At 56.4% G+C, this 17,272-nt stretch overlaps 1 protein-coding gene across 1 annotated transcript; it reads right to left on the bottom strand.

Moving 5' to 3' along the window:
* Positions 1-329: 329 nt before the first annotated feature.
* On the bottom strand, positions 330-17,014 carry DISP2 (dispatched RND transporter family member 2). Its single transcript, XM_081830895.1, has 8 exons — positions 16,862-17,014; positions 10,861-11,184; positions 10,549-10,578; positions 10,280-10,403; positions 9,882-9,997; positions 9,575-9,702; positions 9,129-9,226; positions 330-7,546 (listed from the first exon to the last, which is right to left on the bottom strand). Exons 1-8 carry the CDS (start codon positions 16,972-16,974, stop codon positions 4,286-4,288), a joined length of 4,194 nt encoding a protein of 1,397 aa, XP_081687021.1. The 5' UTR covers positions 16,975-17,014; the 3' UTR covers positions 330-4,285.
* Positions 17,015-17,272: the final 258 nt, after the last annotated feature.

Below are 17,272 nucleotides of genomic sequence, written 5' to 3'. Positions count from 1 at the left end.
GATTTATTTATTTTAGAGAGAGAGAGTAGGGGGAGGGGCAGAAGGAGTGGGAGAGAGGAAAAAATCTTAAGCAGACTGCCCACTGGCCATGGAGCCCTATGCGGGCCGATCCCATGACCCCGAGATCATGACCCCAGCAGAAATCAAGAGTCGGACGCTCAACTGACTGAACTACCCAGATGCCCCCAGACTGACTTTCTATCAGAAAAATCTGATACTGTCTTTCAGTCCAAACAAATGTGGTTAATATGCATCCTGTATCAACCTTTCACTCTTGAATTTAAGTTCTTAAATGAAGAAGGCACAGAACTGAATAACCACACAGAGGCCTCATAATGATTATAACTTTATCAAGGTCCTTCCAGGGCTTTTCAGCACAGAATGGCTTTGGACAACCAATCATTTACATATAGCACATAGTGGCTTTCTTTTGTTTCTCATCTTCCATCGAACTGAGTTACAATTTCTTCTCTTAAGCATAAACACCTCCAGACCTTGAGTTATAGTTGTCCCTGGGATCAAGGGTGTGGGTGGAAAGGGTGAGGAATGCCTGTTTTTTCTATCCCCAAGCAAATGGAATCTTGATGGATGGGATGGGGTGTCAGAGAGCTTGTCATTGCCTACATGTATTATCAAAGGCTGAGATAAGGCCACCATGGAAGAAAAGATCAGAAACTCTCCAGATAAATGGGTGAAGGTTGTAAACCAATGAATCTTCTTTCCTGATACCTCTCGCCTGCCTCCCTGTCCTGTCATGCAATGGGAGAAGAATGGAATGAGTTAGACGGGGCCGAGGAAATTTAGCTTATAAATCTCTTGCGAGATGTCTGTTTCAGAATCAGGCTGAAGCTGGGCTATTGCCTAAATATCATGGTATCACTTATGCCTTGTGCCAGTAAAATCTAAGAGTGCTAGTCAAATCAGTCTCTATCATTGTCAACAAAGTGCCACAGCCATGGAAGGATGGGTTTTCCCGTAGTAACAAAGTAGACCAAGTTACAGTTTAAAAACATACAGCACACTTATTCATACTCTGAGTGTGAGTTCAAGGATCTGTGGCACAAATAGGAGAAATGACCTTAAGTCCCAGATGGGTGTCAACGTAGTTCCATTTTAAAGTGTCTCAGTGTTAAGAAAACTTTTCTTGAATTTTTCAGAGCAAACACGAATGCTTTAGCCGGTTTTCCCCTGCCGCAGCATGCTTCTAAGCCATATACTCATTGTAACCACCGGTAATAATAATAAAGTGAATAGGTCTGCTGAAACTCACAGGAAATTGGAAATGCTTTAAATCCTGCTTTCCAAAGTTGGGGCTGGAGAGGCAGGCTGGATTATCCATTCATGTGGGTTGCCTGCTGTTGGTATGGGCCACTCTAGCTGTGAGGTGATGTTTTAGATTACCACTGGGTTCTTCCAGTCTTTGGGCGCCAGTGTTATAAAGAACAAATCCAGTCAGTACCTCAGCTACTCTGGTTCATCTGCTTTCCTGTAGGGTTTTGTGGCTGTGGCCTGCAAGAATGGGACCCAGAAAGCTCTGAGTAGGATCCTCAGCTGTGCCCACAGCCCTGATGCCCACCCTACCCACCGCTCCGTATTCTGACATTTCAGTGGTTGTGTTCAGGCAAAGTTTTGAAGCTCCAGTCCCAGACACCATGTCTCCCTTTGCAAGACACAAAAGAGGATGTGGAGGAGTGGGTTCTTTTGGTCCAGGTCCCTGCTGCCCCTCTACAATACAAGGCAGAAGAGCCTTGGTGAGCTGCTCAGGAGCAACTAAGACACTGGTCTCTCTTTTGAGTCAAGGCCAGACTTCTGCTCATGCTCAGGAGGAAGGGCTCACCTTGTCCTCCCTCTGGCTGATTGTCCCAGATGAGGCCAGGGCTCTCAAGGCGTGGCTGTGTGATACAGAAGGGCATTGTCCATGGTGTAGAGAAGCCAAGACCCTGATGAGCAGCCCCAGGCCAGAGAGGTGGAATTCCACTTGGACATGAGGATAGAGTGGTCCCCACAGACCTCCGAGAGGATAGGTCTAGTCCCTGCCTCCTCTTCCAGGTGTCAGGGGTCAAATGGGTTTGATTTTCTTATCTTGCAAAGGAGCCGATGTATCCTGTCATTCCCACCCATGGTCTTCTCTCTCTTCCACAACTCCTGTGTGTCATTTGGGTTTCTGCTCCACTTCTCACGGGCTACTTGCAGTGGGAGGTAGGTCTCAACAATATAGGAAAAAAACAAAACGAAAACACCTTTTGATTTGCCTCCAGCTCGATCACAGGCTGTCTGTCTGGCCCTAGAAGAATCCATCCCACTCTGTGATACTCATCTGTAAAACGGCCTGGATCAGTGGTTTTCATACCACATTCTGTGGAGCTGCCAGGAGCTGGAGGGGGCCCCGAGAGACACAGTAGAAAGGGAGGCTGAGCTGACTCTGTACACCCCCCACTCAGCACTCACCAGAGTAGCTGTTTTTTATCTGTTTTACATACTGTGTTTTCACACAAGGATTCTTTGAAGAAAGGATCCTGAGGCTACAAAGTTTGAAAACTGCTGGAATAAATGGTCATTAAGGTCCCTTCCAGTCTGAGATACTTGGACTTCTGAAGCCCAGCTCAAGTTGTCTCCCCTCTGGGAAGCCTTCCTGGTTACCTGATCTTGGGTACTTGACCTTTAGCAGTATGAATGGTGACAGTCGTGGTGCCGTCAGTGACCCGTCCGTGCCTGCTTATGTGTGCGAGCTGCTCCCCCAGCTAGCACGTGAGCTCCTCGAAGGCAGATGTTCAATTTCCCTTCCATGCTTCTGTCTCATTGTGGTTCCACATGAGAGTAAGTATTCAAGTAAATTTGCTCCAAGGGCCAGGAGCTCTCACATGGCACAAAACCTTGCAGAGACACTCTTTGCTTTGGGGACAGGGAGTCACCTTTTGGTCTCCTGAGTGCCCCCAGACAGACTTGTCCATAGGAAGCTGGGGACCCTGACCCGGGGAACAATTTTGGACTCACACACCCCCAAAAAGGGCCGGCCTGAGTTCCCGCCTTAGCTGAATTCTCTACTGCCCTCCGTGCCTCTCCTGGCAGGGGTTCTCCACACACTGTGGCCATGGAAGAAGCATGCCCCTGAGCCTGGGAATTGGCTCAGCCACGATGCCTCAGAGCTGGTAGGTTCTCAGTGGATCTGGAGGGAAGCACAGGGCTGGAGCAACTGCGGGCTTGCTCAGAGTATCGCTCTGTCTGGAGATGGAGGTCTGAAGACGGGAAGGATGGGAGTGTCCTCAGAGACACCTGCAAGGTGAACCAGCAAGTTAGCCACAGGCCAATGCCCTGGGGCATGTAGCCAGGAGAGTGGGAGTTCTAGTGGTGGAGTGAGCCAGGAAGCCCGCTCCCACACTTATGAGCTCTGTGACTGTGGGTCAGTCACTTAACCTTACTTATTCTCAACGACTTTACCTATAAATCAGGGGGCAAAAGGACCTGGCTAATTGCAGGCTACCCCAGAGTGAAACGGTGAGATTCCAGGGAGACATGGGTATGCAAGTTAAGTATTGTGTAAAGGAAGAGATGCAGGATGTAAAGGGTTCTTATTGTTTGTTTACAGGGGAGAGCACTCTTTCTGTGCCAGAGCAGCTCCCCACGAGGGACCATCCTGCGGTTTAGAGACACTCTGGGACCCACCAGCCCTCCTCCCCCTGCTTTGTTCCCAGCAGCCATCTTTGCCCAGCCTTGACAAATTGCTGGTCAGACTGGGGAGTATGAGGGTGTAGCACCATTCAGGAAAGAGGCCTCAGCCTAATTCTGGTCCAGAGAAGCTCCCCAAAGAGAAGGAAGTGTCCTGATAAAGAGCCCCTGAAAGGTGTGAGGTCCCGGAGGCTGCTGAAGTTCCCCAGGGCTCTTTTGGTTGGTGAGGCGCCATGCAGGGTCCCAAGGACTGGGCCTCTCACGCTCACTTAGCATGGGGGCCAGGTCAGCCTCCCCCTGATACCTGGGGCTACATATCTGGCCTTCCCTCTTCCAGAGGTCCTGGTTGGCACTACACGGGGCAGACGAGAGCTCAGCAAGTCACAGGACATGAGCCTGTGACCTTTCACTCCAAAGATCCGTCCCACTGAATCCTCCAGATGTGGGGAGTAAGCGGCAGCCTGGACCAAGGCTGACACATGTGGCAGGGTTTAAAATCCACAGCTGGGTGGTGAAACCTCTCCATGCTGAGGTGGGGAGACACCATCAGGCTCCATCTGGGGCTGCCTCGTCACCTCCGGCAGGCTCTGCACCCTAGTCCGGCCTCCCCGGGCCTCCCTCAGCTACTGTAGCCGGAAGTGTGGGTGCTGGGCCTGCGGAGCCAAACATCTGGCAGGTCTGGCTGGCTGTTGGGCAGCACCACGGGGCTGCCGTCCCCCGGGGCCCCACGGCCCTTCCAGGACGAGCTGCTCTGGTGGGAGGCAGGCAGTGATGGATCGTACGCCGTCTCCCTCAGTGCCAGCCACAGGGTGTCCCGCTTCCCGTTCAGCTGGCCCCGCTCGGGTACTGTTGGCTCAGTTTCATCCAGGTCGTCTGGGGAGGCACCCGCAGAATCTGGTACTCGGGCACTGGGCTCCGAGGCGCTCAGGCAGGTCTCATCAGAGACGCTGAGCCCCTCCAGGGTGCTGGCTGAGGAGGAGAGGCAATCAGGAGGCTCCACAGCCCTGGCTTTGGGAGCGTGGGCGGGGGCTTCTGGTAAGGCCTGCACAGCCTCAGCCTTCTGCCCCGGGGAGTCCTGCCTGCCTTGGGTCTTGGGGCTGCGGCCGGCCTGCTTATAGGGGGACGAGGTCTGCAGGGCTGGGCACTGGCTGAAGACGGCCTGGTGGTCCAGGAACAGCTCCCGCGGGGATGCAGGGGCCGGTGCGGGCCGGGAGAAGCAGGGGCCATCGTGCAGCTGGAGATCCTCAGAGAGCACTGAGGGCCGGTGGGACAGTTTGCTCGTGGCCGTGCTGGTGTCAAAGCTGGGGCTCCGGCGCCGTGCCAGGGGCTGGAGCTCGTACTGTTCCGAGCAGGATCCGGGCGCCCCTCCCACCGGCCCTGCCCGTGGGCGGCCTGCCTTCTCCCCACTCGGCTCCCCGGTTCCAGCGTCCCACGGCAGGTGGGCACAAGGCCAGAGGATCTGCCCACAGTTCTTCTCTGGCCCAAAGAAGCAGCACAGAGATTGGAAGAAGAAGCTGGCAAAGCCACAGCTGACACACTTGACCATCATCAGGACGATGCCCAGCTTGCGGTAGAGCAGCACTGTGGCGGGGAGCATGAGCACACCGGCGGCGAACAGGGCCGCGGCCCCCACTGCCGTGGCACAGCTGGTCTGGCGCAGGGAGAAGGCCACGCGGCTCAGGCGGTCAGGGTGTGGGCACAGGTGATAGGAGATACAGTAGTTGACGGTGAAGTCCACCGAGAGGCCCACAGAGGCGGAGAGAAAGAGGGCTTCGGCAGTGTTGAGCTGCCATTCAAGGAGAACCAGGAGGCCCACGGTGAGCAGGACGGTGCCCGCCACAGCTGCCACGGAGAACAGGCTGAGCGGCACGTTCCAGGTGCCCAGCAGCAGCGTGGCAAAGGCCAGCGCCAGCGCCAGGCCCAGCACCACAGCAGGTTCTGTGCTCAGGCTGTGCTGCAGGCTGTAGAGCTCCAGATGGCTGGTAAACCAGCCCCGGTGCAGGCCGGCGGGTGCCCGGCCCAGCTCGGCCGCCAGCCAGTGGCTGACCTCAGTGTAGAAGCGGTGGGCCTGGCTGTAGTCCGGACTATGCTGGAAGTTGGTCTGGAACTGCAGAACCAGGGCGGCCAGGCTGCCGTGGGCATTGAAGCGGGGTCCTAGGTCGCGGGTGCTGTTGGGGCCTTGCTCCAGAGCCATCATCTTGAGGCAGTGCAGGAAAAGCTGCGGTGCCCAAGGGAAGCCTGCGTGGCCACAGCAGAGGCCCGGCCCCAGGCGGCCACAAGCGGGGCTCTGCACCCAGCGCTGGAGGGCCTCCACGAAGCACAGTGTGGGCCAGCCCTCCGGCTGGGCTCCGAAGAAGCTCTGATTCCGAGCTCCGTGGCAGAGGGCCAGCAGCCAGCGCTGGGCCTCGGGACCGCCGGCCGAGAAGGCGGGGTCGCTCACCAGCGAGCTGTCGCTGCGGGGGTCCAGCGGGTCGCCGGTGTCCACCGGCAGGATGCCCCACACCAAAACCACGGGCATGTGGCCGCCCTCGCCCTGAGGCAGCCGCTCGAACAGGAACTGCTGGCGGTACTCGGCGTCGAAGCGCTCGAAGGGGTGGCTAGGCCGGAAGACCTGGCCGCGCGCCGGCGGCAGGGTGGGCAGCCGCAGGCGGGGGCTGACGCCCGCGATGTAGGCGCCCCCGGCCGCCAGCGCGGCGAACCAGCAGATCCAGATGTAGCGGAACTTGATGACCCCACAGGGCAGGAGGCGCTGGAAGAGCAGGCGCGAGGTGCCGGCCGCCGCCCTGCGCAGGCCGCGGAGCCGCCGGTGCAGGGCCAGCGCCAGTCGCCGGGGCGCACTGCCGCCCCGCGGGCCCCGCGCCCGGGCCGCACAGCCGCGCGCCAGGTAGCGCTCGTGGAGCACGGCGGAGGAGGGCAGCCAGGCCAGCGTGAGCGCCAGGTGCGCCAGCACGGCCGTGCCCAGGTAGAGGGCGAAGCAGCGCACGGCCGGCAGGCGGCTCAGGTAGCTGGCATAGAAGGCGGCGGCTGTGGTTAGGCCCGAGACCAGCAGCAGGTAGCCGAAGTGGTGCATGGTGCGGCCCACGCGCTGTGCCAGCGCCGCGGACGGCAGCTGGCTCTTGCTGAGGCGCCACAGGTCGAAGAAGATGAGGGTGTGGTTGGCGCAGACGCTGCTGAGCAGGACGAAGGCTGCCAGATTGACGAACGGGAAGTAGGCCATGCGGAAGGCCACTCGGTAAAGAAAGAAGGCGACCAGCAGGGAGCCCAGCACCCCCAGCAGCACCATGAGGGTGAGGAAGAGGGAACGCAGGTAGAGGGCGATGCCGAGGAAGATGGCAGCCAGGGCCAGCAAGGGGTACACGGTGTCCTGGGCCAGGTAGTGCCTCAGCAGCTCCTGCTTGAGGCCCAGGTCCATGCCAGTGATGCATGTGTAGTTGTCAGAGAGCCCCCAGGGCGTGGCTAGGCGGTCCAGGTAGATGCCCATCATGGAGGCCCCCTTTGGAGTGGGCAGGAAGAGCAGGCTGTACTTGAGGGAGGGCACCTGGTAGTCAGCAGTCTGGGGACTCAGAAAGTCCCTGTCCAGCACGAAGTGGAGGAGTTGGTAGACGGCGCTGCTCCGGGAGCACTTGGTGGGAACCTGGGCGCAGTGCGCGGGCTTGTCCTGCCCGGGGCCCAGACAGGAGGGCACCAGGGCACCGCGGTGGTAGTAGATGGCGCAGGCCCGCAGAAGGGCCAGCGTTCGGGCTGCATCGGCTTGAGTAGTGTCCAGGCAGGAGGAGCGGTTGGAGAGCACGGCCACGTAGTTGCCCAGGGACCAGCTGGGGCAGCACCTGTTGGCTTCCGTACGCTGGCACAGCGCCCCAAAGTGGCTATGGGAGCGGATCTGTACGGCACACAGGGCGGGAGAGAGCTCAGGGGCAAGGCGGGGGCCCAGGTTCCCCGGGCCCTGTCCAGGGCCCTCTCACCTCCCGTCAGGCTCGAGGGCGGAGGCGGAGAGGTATTCTGACAGCCCAGCAGCCGAGGCTTGTCTCAGATCTGCATTTGGTTCCTGGCCACGTCTTGACTCCACCAAAGGGGGGGTGGGGGGGTGGCGCAGGAATGCTTCCCGAGGCCTCAGCCTGAGAGGTCCTGCCCTAAGGGCCCCTGCAGCACACACCCCAGTTCTGCCCTGCCTCAGCTGGGAGTGGAAGGGGCAGTGTTGGCCACAGATGGGTCAAGGGTCCGGGGAACTGGAAGCCAGCAGTGGGAAAAGTGGGGACCAAAACATTCCAGCGTCAGGGTCAGTGCCAAACCTTAGCCCCCTACCTCTGTCCACTGGGCTGCTTAAACCGTCTTCGGGACAGGGCTATTTCTTTTTCAGACCTCATGCCTCCTTTTCTCTCCCACCTGCTGTTGACATGACACATCACAACAGCTGGTGTAGCTCTGGAGGGCACTGGCCTGGGGATCCGAGGCCCTGTTTTGCTACCAACTGGCGGTATGGCCTTGGGCCTGAGATCATGGTGACAACAGCAACATTTATTGAGAGATTTCTATTGCCAGTCTTTACGGCAAATTCTATCTTGTTTAATTGTCACAACATCCTTATGAGAAAAGTACCATTATTTGCCCCATTTTCTATATACAAAGCCTGAGGCACTGAGAAGTTTAGAAAGGTGCCTGCAAGTCACACAGCTAGGGAGTATTAGAACTGGCCTTGCGGCACCTGGGTGATTCATTTGGCTGAGTGCCCAACTCTTGATTTTGGCTCAGGCTGTTATCTCGGGATAATGGGTTGCAGCCCCATGTGGGGCTCTGTGCTCAGCGTGGAGTCTCCTTGTCCCTCTCCTTCTGCTCCTCCCCCTGCTGTCTCTCTCTCAGATAAAAAATAAATAAAATCTTGAAAGAAAGAAAGAAAGAAAGAAAGAAAGAAAGAAAGAAAGAAAGAAAGAAAGAAAGAAAGAACAGGCCTTGAATTCAGGAATCTGACTCCAGGGCACATGTTCCTAACCAGTGTCTTTTGGTACTTGAGATACACTTGTGTGGAGTGCCTTGGGCTACTCAGTGGTGTTTGCACTGTTTTTAGCAGCAAACCTTTCTTCAGATGTTATGGTATATGGCTCTCCAATTAGCATGATTGGATTGGCACTGCTTGGGTTGATGGAGGTGGGGGCCTTGGGCTGGGGCCTGCTCAACAGCTCTTGAGACTCCTTTTCAGGACCTTTTGAAAATCCCCAGGCTCTGCATAGTCTCTGTAGTCTTGGCTGTGTTTGGCTTTTCTAAAAACAGCTGACTCTTCTTTCCCCACCCCAATCTGGAACCTTTCAACAGGGGTTCGAATACTTTTCTAAGCAAGGAGTACTCTTCCTCAGTCCACGCTGGCAGTCCTGGCTTAGCTGTATTTCCTGGGGATTAGGTCCCTCATGTTCCTGGTCCGCCCCCCACCCCCAACCTCCCAACCCCTGGCACCTCCCCAGTCGGTTCACCTGGTCCTGTTCCATGCGACACATGGAATGGATGGCGTGCAGGTTCCACAGGCTGCCCGCTGAGGTGGACATGAACACCAGCTGTGCATAGCTCTTCTCTGCAACACACACCCCAGAGTTCAGCTCTTTGGCATCAGGTCCTGGGCCCACTGGAGGGAAGACGCTTACCCAGGACCATATGAGGTTCAGATTCTCAAGAGTCTGAGACCTGTGCCTGGCTGCCTGATCCGGTGTCCCGCTGCCCCCACCCAGCCTGACTTTGTGTGGCTGGAGCACCTGAGTCCTACCTCAGCCTCCCAACTGTAACCCAACTTCCTTGGCTTGAACGTGGCCAGCCGGCCTCCTTCCTTTCTGTCTGCCCTGATTTGTTCTCCTGCGCCCTCCTGTTGTAGTAGGCATGATGGGGACTACCATTAAAGGCAGGAACTGGCCAGGTTGCTGCTTACCAGGCGGGCCACAGAAGAAGCTCTCTGGCCCTCTGTCCTCCAGGGGCTCCACCATCCTTCGAGGCCGGACTAAGCCCTCCTGGGCACTGCTCCAGGGTGTGGGGCTCAGAGTGGTGTGGGCGTTTGAGCTGAGGTAGAGAGAAAAATCTATGCCAGGCACCATCAAGGGGTGGGGGCTCGGAGGAGGCCAGACACCACTTCCCAGCAGACCCCAGCAAGTCCCTCTGACCTGCATTTGGGGAGGTCACCCAATGCCCTCTCTCTTTCCCCCATTCCCTTCAACAGTGGAAAGATGGAAACCCACTACCTGTTCTGTTCAAGGTCTGGGGAAAGAGAAAGCAGCTTCCTGGGGCCCGTGAGGGCTTGCAGTGTTCTCCAGACCACTAGCTTGCGCCCAATGTCTGTGTCTCGAGGCTCAAAGCCCTGCAGGGAGGGGAACAGAGAAGATCAGGCGGGCAGAAGGAGAAGTGCTCCTTCTGGCCCTTCTTGGCTCTGCCCTTTGAGTCCTTGGAGCGGGGAAGGCCAGCCTGCCTTTCTGGATTGTTGGACGAGAGTATCACCTCTGTGCCATCGCCCCAACTCACTCTGGGGGTCAAGAGCCCACCACTGCCATCCCACCCCCAGCTGGGTTGCTCCAACTTTCTGCCCCAGACTGAGATGAGGTGGCCAGTCTGGGCATCCCTGTCCCTCCCCTTAGCCTCTTACCAGCAAGGGCTTGGAGAAGTCGGGCAGCTGGTCCCCCAGCAGGGCAGCCAGGGTGCAGAGGAGGGTGACAGCCAGACACAGCAGGAGCACAGCCACTGGCCACTCGGCGATCAGCTGGGAATAGCTGGGAAAGAGGAAGAGAAGCCACTGGAACTGGTGTTGGGTGTGGTAGCAGGGCGCAGTGAGCTTAGGAGTCACCAGGAAGGGGTGGGAGGGCCAGACTCAGCACCAACCTAGTCATCCCTAGGGGGCCAGAGGCCCAGGCCTACCTCTTTGGCATCCGGAAGGTCCGTTCCTGCCTGTGGAAGAGAAGAAAAGACACTTGCTTGTCAGAGCCATCTTGTAGGGTGGGACGTAGGGTGTGGGGACAGGGCAAGATGGTATTAGCCCTTTCAGGCTGTTCTACTCCCAAGCTCCAACCCTTACTTCCTCCTCCGTCCAGGCTGCCTCCTCCATCAGAGGCAGGGGACATCCTGGGCTGCCTCTTAATGAAGGAGTCCAGAGCCCGGGGGGCTCACCCCACTTTTAAGCCCTGCCCCATCTTCCAGCGGAAGCTTGCAGGCTGCTGGACCCTTCCTTACCTGACACTGACCACAGGGTGCTGCACAGATGGTCGCTTCCAGGCCCCATCTCGCTGTGAGGGGGCTGGAGAAGGGCTGAGGCTAGAGCCATGGGGGCACAGAGCTGCCCGGTCCCCAAGCCCTGGCAGGGAACTGTCCCCCCGGTATTCCTGTGGTGCCCGGGGATAGGTGAAGTGTGCAGGGGCCAAGGGGCTGGACGCGCCCACAGGCTGGAGGGTGGAAGTTGCTGGTGGGGGTCCTGAAGAATTGGAAGGGTCTTCCAAGGGGCCTCTGTGGGGGCAGCAGCTTTTCTCTGGGCTTGCCTCAGGGGCCTTGCTCTGGGACCTGGGGAGAGAGGAGACAAGGGTGTTGGGGGTGGGGAATGGTGTTGGGCTACCCCATGCCCCAGCATTGTTCAGTAGTCTGAGACAAGGAGACGGAGGCTTGGGGTTGTTCTTATTAGTCCTGGGGGAGAGGTGAAGAGGGTGCAGCCTCTAGCTGTCCATCCCCATCCTACCTCTTGGGTAGCTTGTCTCATTCACTCACCTGTGCATGCACTCAAAAAACATTATTGGCAGCCTGCGACGTGCCAGACACTGTGCTTTTATGTGTATGATCTTGTGTACTTCTCACAAAACCCTACAGGGGAAATACTTTCCTTGTTCTATATTTGAAAATACGTTCAGGGAGATAAGAAGAGCTGGGCCTTAAACCCATTCTGACTTGCAGTCCTGCACTCTTTCTTTCTTTCTTTCTTTCTTTCTTTCTTTCTTTCTTTCTTCCTTCCTTCCTTCCTTCCTTTCTTTCTTCTTTCTGATTTTATTTATTTATTTGAGAGAGAGAGAAACAGAGAGAGAGAGCACGAGCAGGGGGAGCGGCAGGCAGAGGGAGAAGCAGGCTCCCCACTGAGCAAGGAGCCCGATGCAGGGCTGGATCCCAGGACCCTGGGATCATGACCTGAGCTGAAGGCAGATGCTTAACTGACTGAGCCACCCAGGTGCCCCTTAAGATTTTATTTTATTTTATTTATTTATTTTTAAAGATTTTATTTATTTATTTGACAGAGGGAGAGACAGAGAGAAAGGGAACATAAGCAGAGGGCGTGGGAGAGGGAGAAGCAGGCTCCCTGTTGAGCAGGGAGCCCGATGTGGGGCTGGATCCCAGAACCCTGGGATCATGACCTGAGCCGAAGGCAGATGCTTAACCAACCGAGCCACCCAGGAGCCCCAGTCCTGTGCTCTTTCTGCTGCAGCCACCTGTTTATTCTCTTGGCAGACAGTCATTGAGCACCTACTGCAATCTTGTTCCCACCTTAGAGCCTTTGAACTTTCTCCTCCCTCAGCTTGGGATCTCCTCCCCAAGATAACTGCATGGCTCACAGCCTCCCTTTGGTCTCAGTTCAACTACTACCTTCTTAGAGAAGCCTTCCCTGACTACCCTTTCTAAATAACTACCTGCCAGCTCTCTATCCCCCTACCCTGCTTTATGTTTATTCACAGCATTTGCCACAACCGGACATTATACAGTTGTCATGTTTCTTGCCTGCCTCTCCTATGGAATGTGAGCTCTGGGAGAGCAGGGTCTTGTGCCTTTGTTCATCTCTGTAGCCCGAGGGCCTTGAACAGTGCCTTGCACTCAGAAGAGTCCCGGGGATGTTTGTTGAGTGAATACTGAGCCCTAGACAAGCTGCTAATGGTGGTGCTCAGATGAATAAGGCCCATCTTTGTCTTCTAGGCACTCATAGTAGGTGGGAGACGTTGACAAGAGTCCAACATATTGAGTGCTGTGAGAGAGGAAGTCACAGAGGGCTTCCTGGAGGAAGGCCCAACTTTGACAGGGGTGGGGGTAGTCGGGGAAGGTTTGGCAGAGTCAAGTGCTGCCCTTCCACCGCCCTTGGGCCATGGGGCAGAAGGTTTGCTTTGCAAGAGTGTGCACAGTTGGGAGAGGGAGTTGGGACCCCCAAAGAACTTACCAAGGCGGAGTCAGCAATAGATTCTTCTTTCAAAATTACTCATGATGGGGGTGCCTGGGTGGCTCGGTTGGTTAAGCATCTGCCTTCGGCTCAGGTCATGATCCCGGGGTCCTGGGATCAAGCCCCGCATCGGGCTCCCTGCTCATCGGGGAGCCTGCTTCTCCCTCTCCTCCCCACTCATGCTCTCTCTTGCTAACTCTGTCTCTCTCTCTCAAATAAATAAATGAAATATTTTTAAAAAAATTACTCACGAGGGCCGTACTCAGTACATGGACCCAGCCCCACTTCCTGGGTGCAGGGGGAGGCAGGACCACCAGACTTGGGACAGGAGTAGATGGCTATGGGGTGTTCCCAGAGAGGTTCTTGGCTGGGAAGCCCTGGCAGAGCCCTGTCTCCTCCCTGCATTTACCGGACTCACCTGGCCTGCCAGAACTTGTGTAGCTGTGTGGTTTACGCCGAGCCAACCCTGGCTTTCAGCCCCGCCTGCTGCACTCCCACAGCGGGGAGAGGCCAGAGTCCTGGCCCTGGTGACAAGCAGACATTGCCCAGGGACGCTGGGTTCTGCCCAGAGACTAAGTAGAGGAACTGGGAAGAAGAGGCAAGCTCTTCCTCCTCCTCGCGGAAGGATGGCTGGCTGGCATAGCAGTCTGGGAAAGCACGACCTTCATGCCGAGGGCAAAATGGGGGAGCACTGGAGGTGGGCTCCCGGCTCTGTCATCTGAAGCTGGATAAATGGCCTGGGTTTATGTGCATAAGTGTTGACATTTACTTCTTTAAAGTTTTTATTCTGCAGGTCTTTTTTTTTTTTTAGGATTTTATTTATTTATTTGACAGAGAGAGAGAGGCAGGCAGAGGGAGAAGTAGGCTCCCCACGGAGCAAGGAGCCTGATGCAGACCTTGATCCCAGGACCCTGGGAATCATGACCTGAGCCAAAGGCAGATGCTTAACCGACTGAGCCACCCAGGCGCCCCTTGCAGGTCTCTTTTGAGCTCCTATCACATGTTGGGCACCACTCTTGGTCTGGGTTATCCTGAAGGCATGAAAATGACCCATTAGTCTTGGTCTCCCCTTAATTTATTATTTTTTAAAGGTTTTATTTTATATTTTATTTTTTTGAGAAAGAGAGAGCGCGCGTGCATCATGGGGAGAGAGGGACAGAGGCAGAGGGAGAGAGGGAATCTTAAGCAGGCTCCACACCCAGTGCTGAGCCCCATGCAGGGCTTGATCTCATAACCTTGAGATCATGACCTGAGCCAAAATCAAGAGTTGGATGCTTAACTGAGCCACACAGGCGTCCCAAGACTTAATTTTTTAATTTTTAATTTTAATTTTTTTTTAAGCAGGCTCCCCATGCCCAGTATGGAGCCCAAGATGGGCCTTGAACTCACGACCCTGAGATCAAGACCCGAGATGAGATCAAGAGTCGCATGTTTAACTGACTCAGGCACCCAGGTGCCCCAAGATTTTTTTAAAAAGTAATCTCTACACTCTATGTGGGGCTCAAACTCACAACCCCGAGATCAAGAGTCACGTGTTCCACTGACTGAGCCAGCCAGGCGCCCCTTGGTCTCCCTCCTTAGAGCAAAGCCTGCATTCCAGGGCTCAGGAGGGTGGGGCAGCCAGGGTGTCTAGTCCAGCTGCCCATGGCCTTAGAGCACTCACTGAGTACTGGGCTTTTCCTAGAGCCAGGCTCCCCCTGCCCCACTTGGAATGTTTTGGGTTTTTTTTTTCCATTAAGGGTAGCTAGCACTATGGGGGTGCTGGAGGAGAAAGGGAGCACTTCCCCTTAACCAGTCTGCCAAAGCTCATAAGCCTGCTCTGTTCTTGAGCTGGATTCTGTTCCAGGGGGATTCCAGCCTCTACTGTTGGTTTGCTTCTACTGGGGTCTCCCTGGCCCCAGCCCTTTCTTCTCAACCCCTCTCATCCCTCTCCAGAGACCTACGATCAGCTGCTCCCAAATCTCATCCTTCTTGACAGTGCCCATCATTGTCAGTGTGGCAGAATTTGAAATCCTTCACATTCTAGCTATAGAACTGGGCCTTGGTCTCAACCCTCCCGAGGAGAAGAGCCAACCTCTTCTGAGAATAAAAGCTTTCTCCTGCCAGGCCCCGCTGCCCTCGGTTTTCCAGAGACCTAGTAGTAATACAGGTTAAACACCCCTGGCCTTGCCACCCCAAGAGGCATTCATTCTCACCCCCTCAGTTTCACAGCTCTGACAAGGGTGAGCAACCTCCTAGGCTGGCCTGTAACCCAAGTGACTGGGCCAGGCAGGCAGGGGGATGGAAGGTGGTGACACAGGGCTTCCTCAAGAGGCCAAAGCTAAAGCAGCCAGGGCCTGGCTGACAGGCCCCCCCCAACACACACAGCCCCCACTTGGGAGAGTCATAAGAGGTGAATGTACATGCGCATTAACGGCACCCCCAGGCCCACAGACACATAGCCATATGGCCATCCATGTGATCCCGCAGAGTGGCCAAGGCAGATGAGGGAGAAGTTCATGCCACTAGGAAAATAAAAAGGTAATTTTAAAAACACAGTGAATGAACTATTTCAAATTGCTCTGGAGTCAATGAATTAGTAAAGGACCATGGGTGTGCTTACACGCAAACAGCACACTGTTTTATTCGCTGCGTATCTTAACTCCAGAGTACTACTTAGCTCAGCAGGAACATATTTGTGTTTCTTGAATTGAACTGTGTCCCTTTGCCTGATTAGTGTCCAGGGTCCCTGGAGAAATGCAGAGAGAGGCCAGAGGTCCCAAGGAGTTGCTGAAAGAGAACAAGTGGTTCCTGTGCCCAAGAATGTGCAGGGGAAATGATCAGACCAGACAAGGCTTATCCTTGATGAAATATCCAAGACAGCAAATGACTCTCCAGCCCCTTCTAGGGATACCCCTGGCCCCAGGTCCCCACCCTGGCCTGTCCTGTCCCTGCTCTGTCCATCCTTGGCTCTTTGGTCAGGCAATAGTCCCAGGCAGCTCCCTGGTCCAGGGAACACATCCATCCTGTGTCTCACTGCCTTGAAGAAAGCTCTGTGACTTTCAGAGTGAAAGGTGGCTAAATCTATCCAGGCTGATGTGTTAACAGTAAAGGGAAGAAAACATTTTTCTCTACTTGTGGGGCCTCCTCTTTGCTCTGAGGTGCAGAACATACATTTTAACTGGGGCAGTGTATGTCCACCTCTGCTTTTTGCCCCCAGAGAATGCCTTATTTTAGTACAGGCAGGAGAGAGAGAGGCAGTGTCATGTCAGAGGAGGGATTCTGAGGGCGGCAGACCAGGCAGGGCACAGAAATTGCGCCATATTGCTACCTGGCTGGGCTGTTCCCTCACACATATGGTGGAGGAAGGTGGAGGAGAGGTACTGAGATCTGGGCCCTCAGTGAGAAGGTGCTCCTCTTGTCCTGCCAGCCTGGGACTCCTTCAGGGATGGTACTGACCGCAGCCTGAGCCTCAGAGCCTGCCCACCCTTGCGCCTCCAGCGAGTGTGCTGGTAGTCGCCACACGCGGGGACTCAAGCCGACACGTGTGCAGCCAGCTATGGAGGCAGACTGGAGACTGATGGTGATGGACAAAGACAGTTCCTGGCGTGGCGGCGACTGTCTGCCCTCCCCAGGACACACACCTGGGGGATCCTCCCGTCTATGCCACACGCGCACCTTCAAGCACACTGACATGCTGGAACCCAGACTGAGGTCTCCGCGGGCTTGGGGCTTACTAAGAAGATGCGGGGGCAGGGCCTAGAGGGAGGGGCTCAGGAGGCCGAAGGGTCGGAGGAATCCCCGGCCCTAGAGGTAAGGTAGGAACAGTGGATGGGGCAGGTATTCGGGCAGTGAGGGCGATGGGGACTGACAGTAGGGGGTATCAGGGAGGAGAAAATTGACCCAGCAGAATGAGGGCGTGGCCAGGGGGCCGGTAGCTCCGAGGCGCTGGAAGGGGCTCTGGGAGGGGCTGAGGAATGAATGAGGGAGACATATGGCGGCTACCGGGATACCTGGGGCGGGGGTGCTGGGAAGGTCTGCGAGCTGGGTCTGCGGAGAGGTCCGCCCTACCTGTCCGGGGAGCTGCCGTCTGGGGCCAAAGTCTCCCCCTTGGGCCGCTGCTCCCCTTCCGGACCCAGGCCGGGAGCCGGACCGCTGCTGCCGGGGCCGCTGCCGGCGTCCATGCCCGTGGGCGGCACCGCTGTCCGGGCGCTGGTGCTGAAGCCGTGGCGGCGGCGGGCTCCCGCGCATGCGTCAGCGCCAGTCGGACAGATCGCTGGGCGGGGCCAACAAGAAGCCCAGCCAATGGGCGCGGCACCGGGGGGGCGGGGACAGAGGCTTCTTGCGGCGCGGCTGCCTAGCGCTGGAGACTTGCTGTCTTTAAGACCCCGGGGCCGGTAGTGGTGGGCCCCTCTACCCAGGCCAGGTCTGAGAGCTGCTGTTAGGAGTCCGGCCGGCTGGCTGTAGTCCGCACATTGGCCG

The sequence above is a fragment of the Leptonychotes weddellii genome, chromosome 9 (assembly GCF_054177405.1).
Source record: "Leptonychotes weddellii isolate Sample4059 chromosome 9, ASM5417740v2, whole genome shotgun sequence".
NCBI classification, from domain to species: domain Eukaryota; kingdom Metazoa; phylum Chordata; class Mammalia; order Carnivora; family Phocidae; genus Leptonychotes; species Leptonychotes weddellii.
The sequence above is the reverse complement of the archived record's forward strand: the minus strand, read 5'-3'. Positions and strand labels throughout refer to the sequence as shown.

What these genes read in the sequence shown, in the direction of transcription:
- DISP2 (XM_081830895.1), bottom strand. Translation starts at nt 16,974, where the DNA reads ATGGACGCCGGCAGCGGCCCCGGCAGCAGCGGTCCGGCTCCCGGCCTG. An exon ending in CCAGACCTTGAACAGAACAG is followed by an intron (nt 9,703 to 9,881) that starts GTAGTGGGTTTC and finishes TCTCTACCTCAG; the next exon opens with CTCAAACGCCCACACCACTC. An exon ending in CTTCTTCTGTGGCCCGCCTG is followed by an intron (nt 9,227 to 9,574) that starts GTAAGCAGCAAC and finishes TGTGTGTTGCAG; the next exon opens with AGAAGAGCTATGCACAGCTG.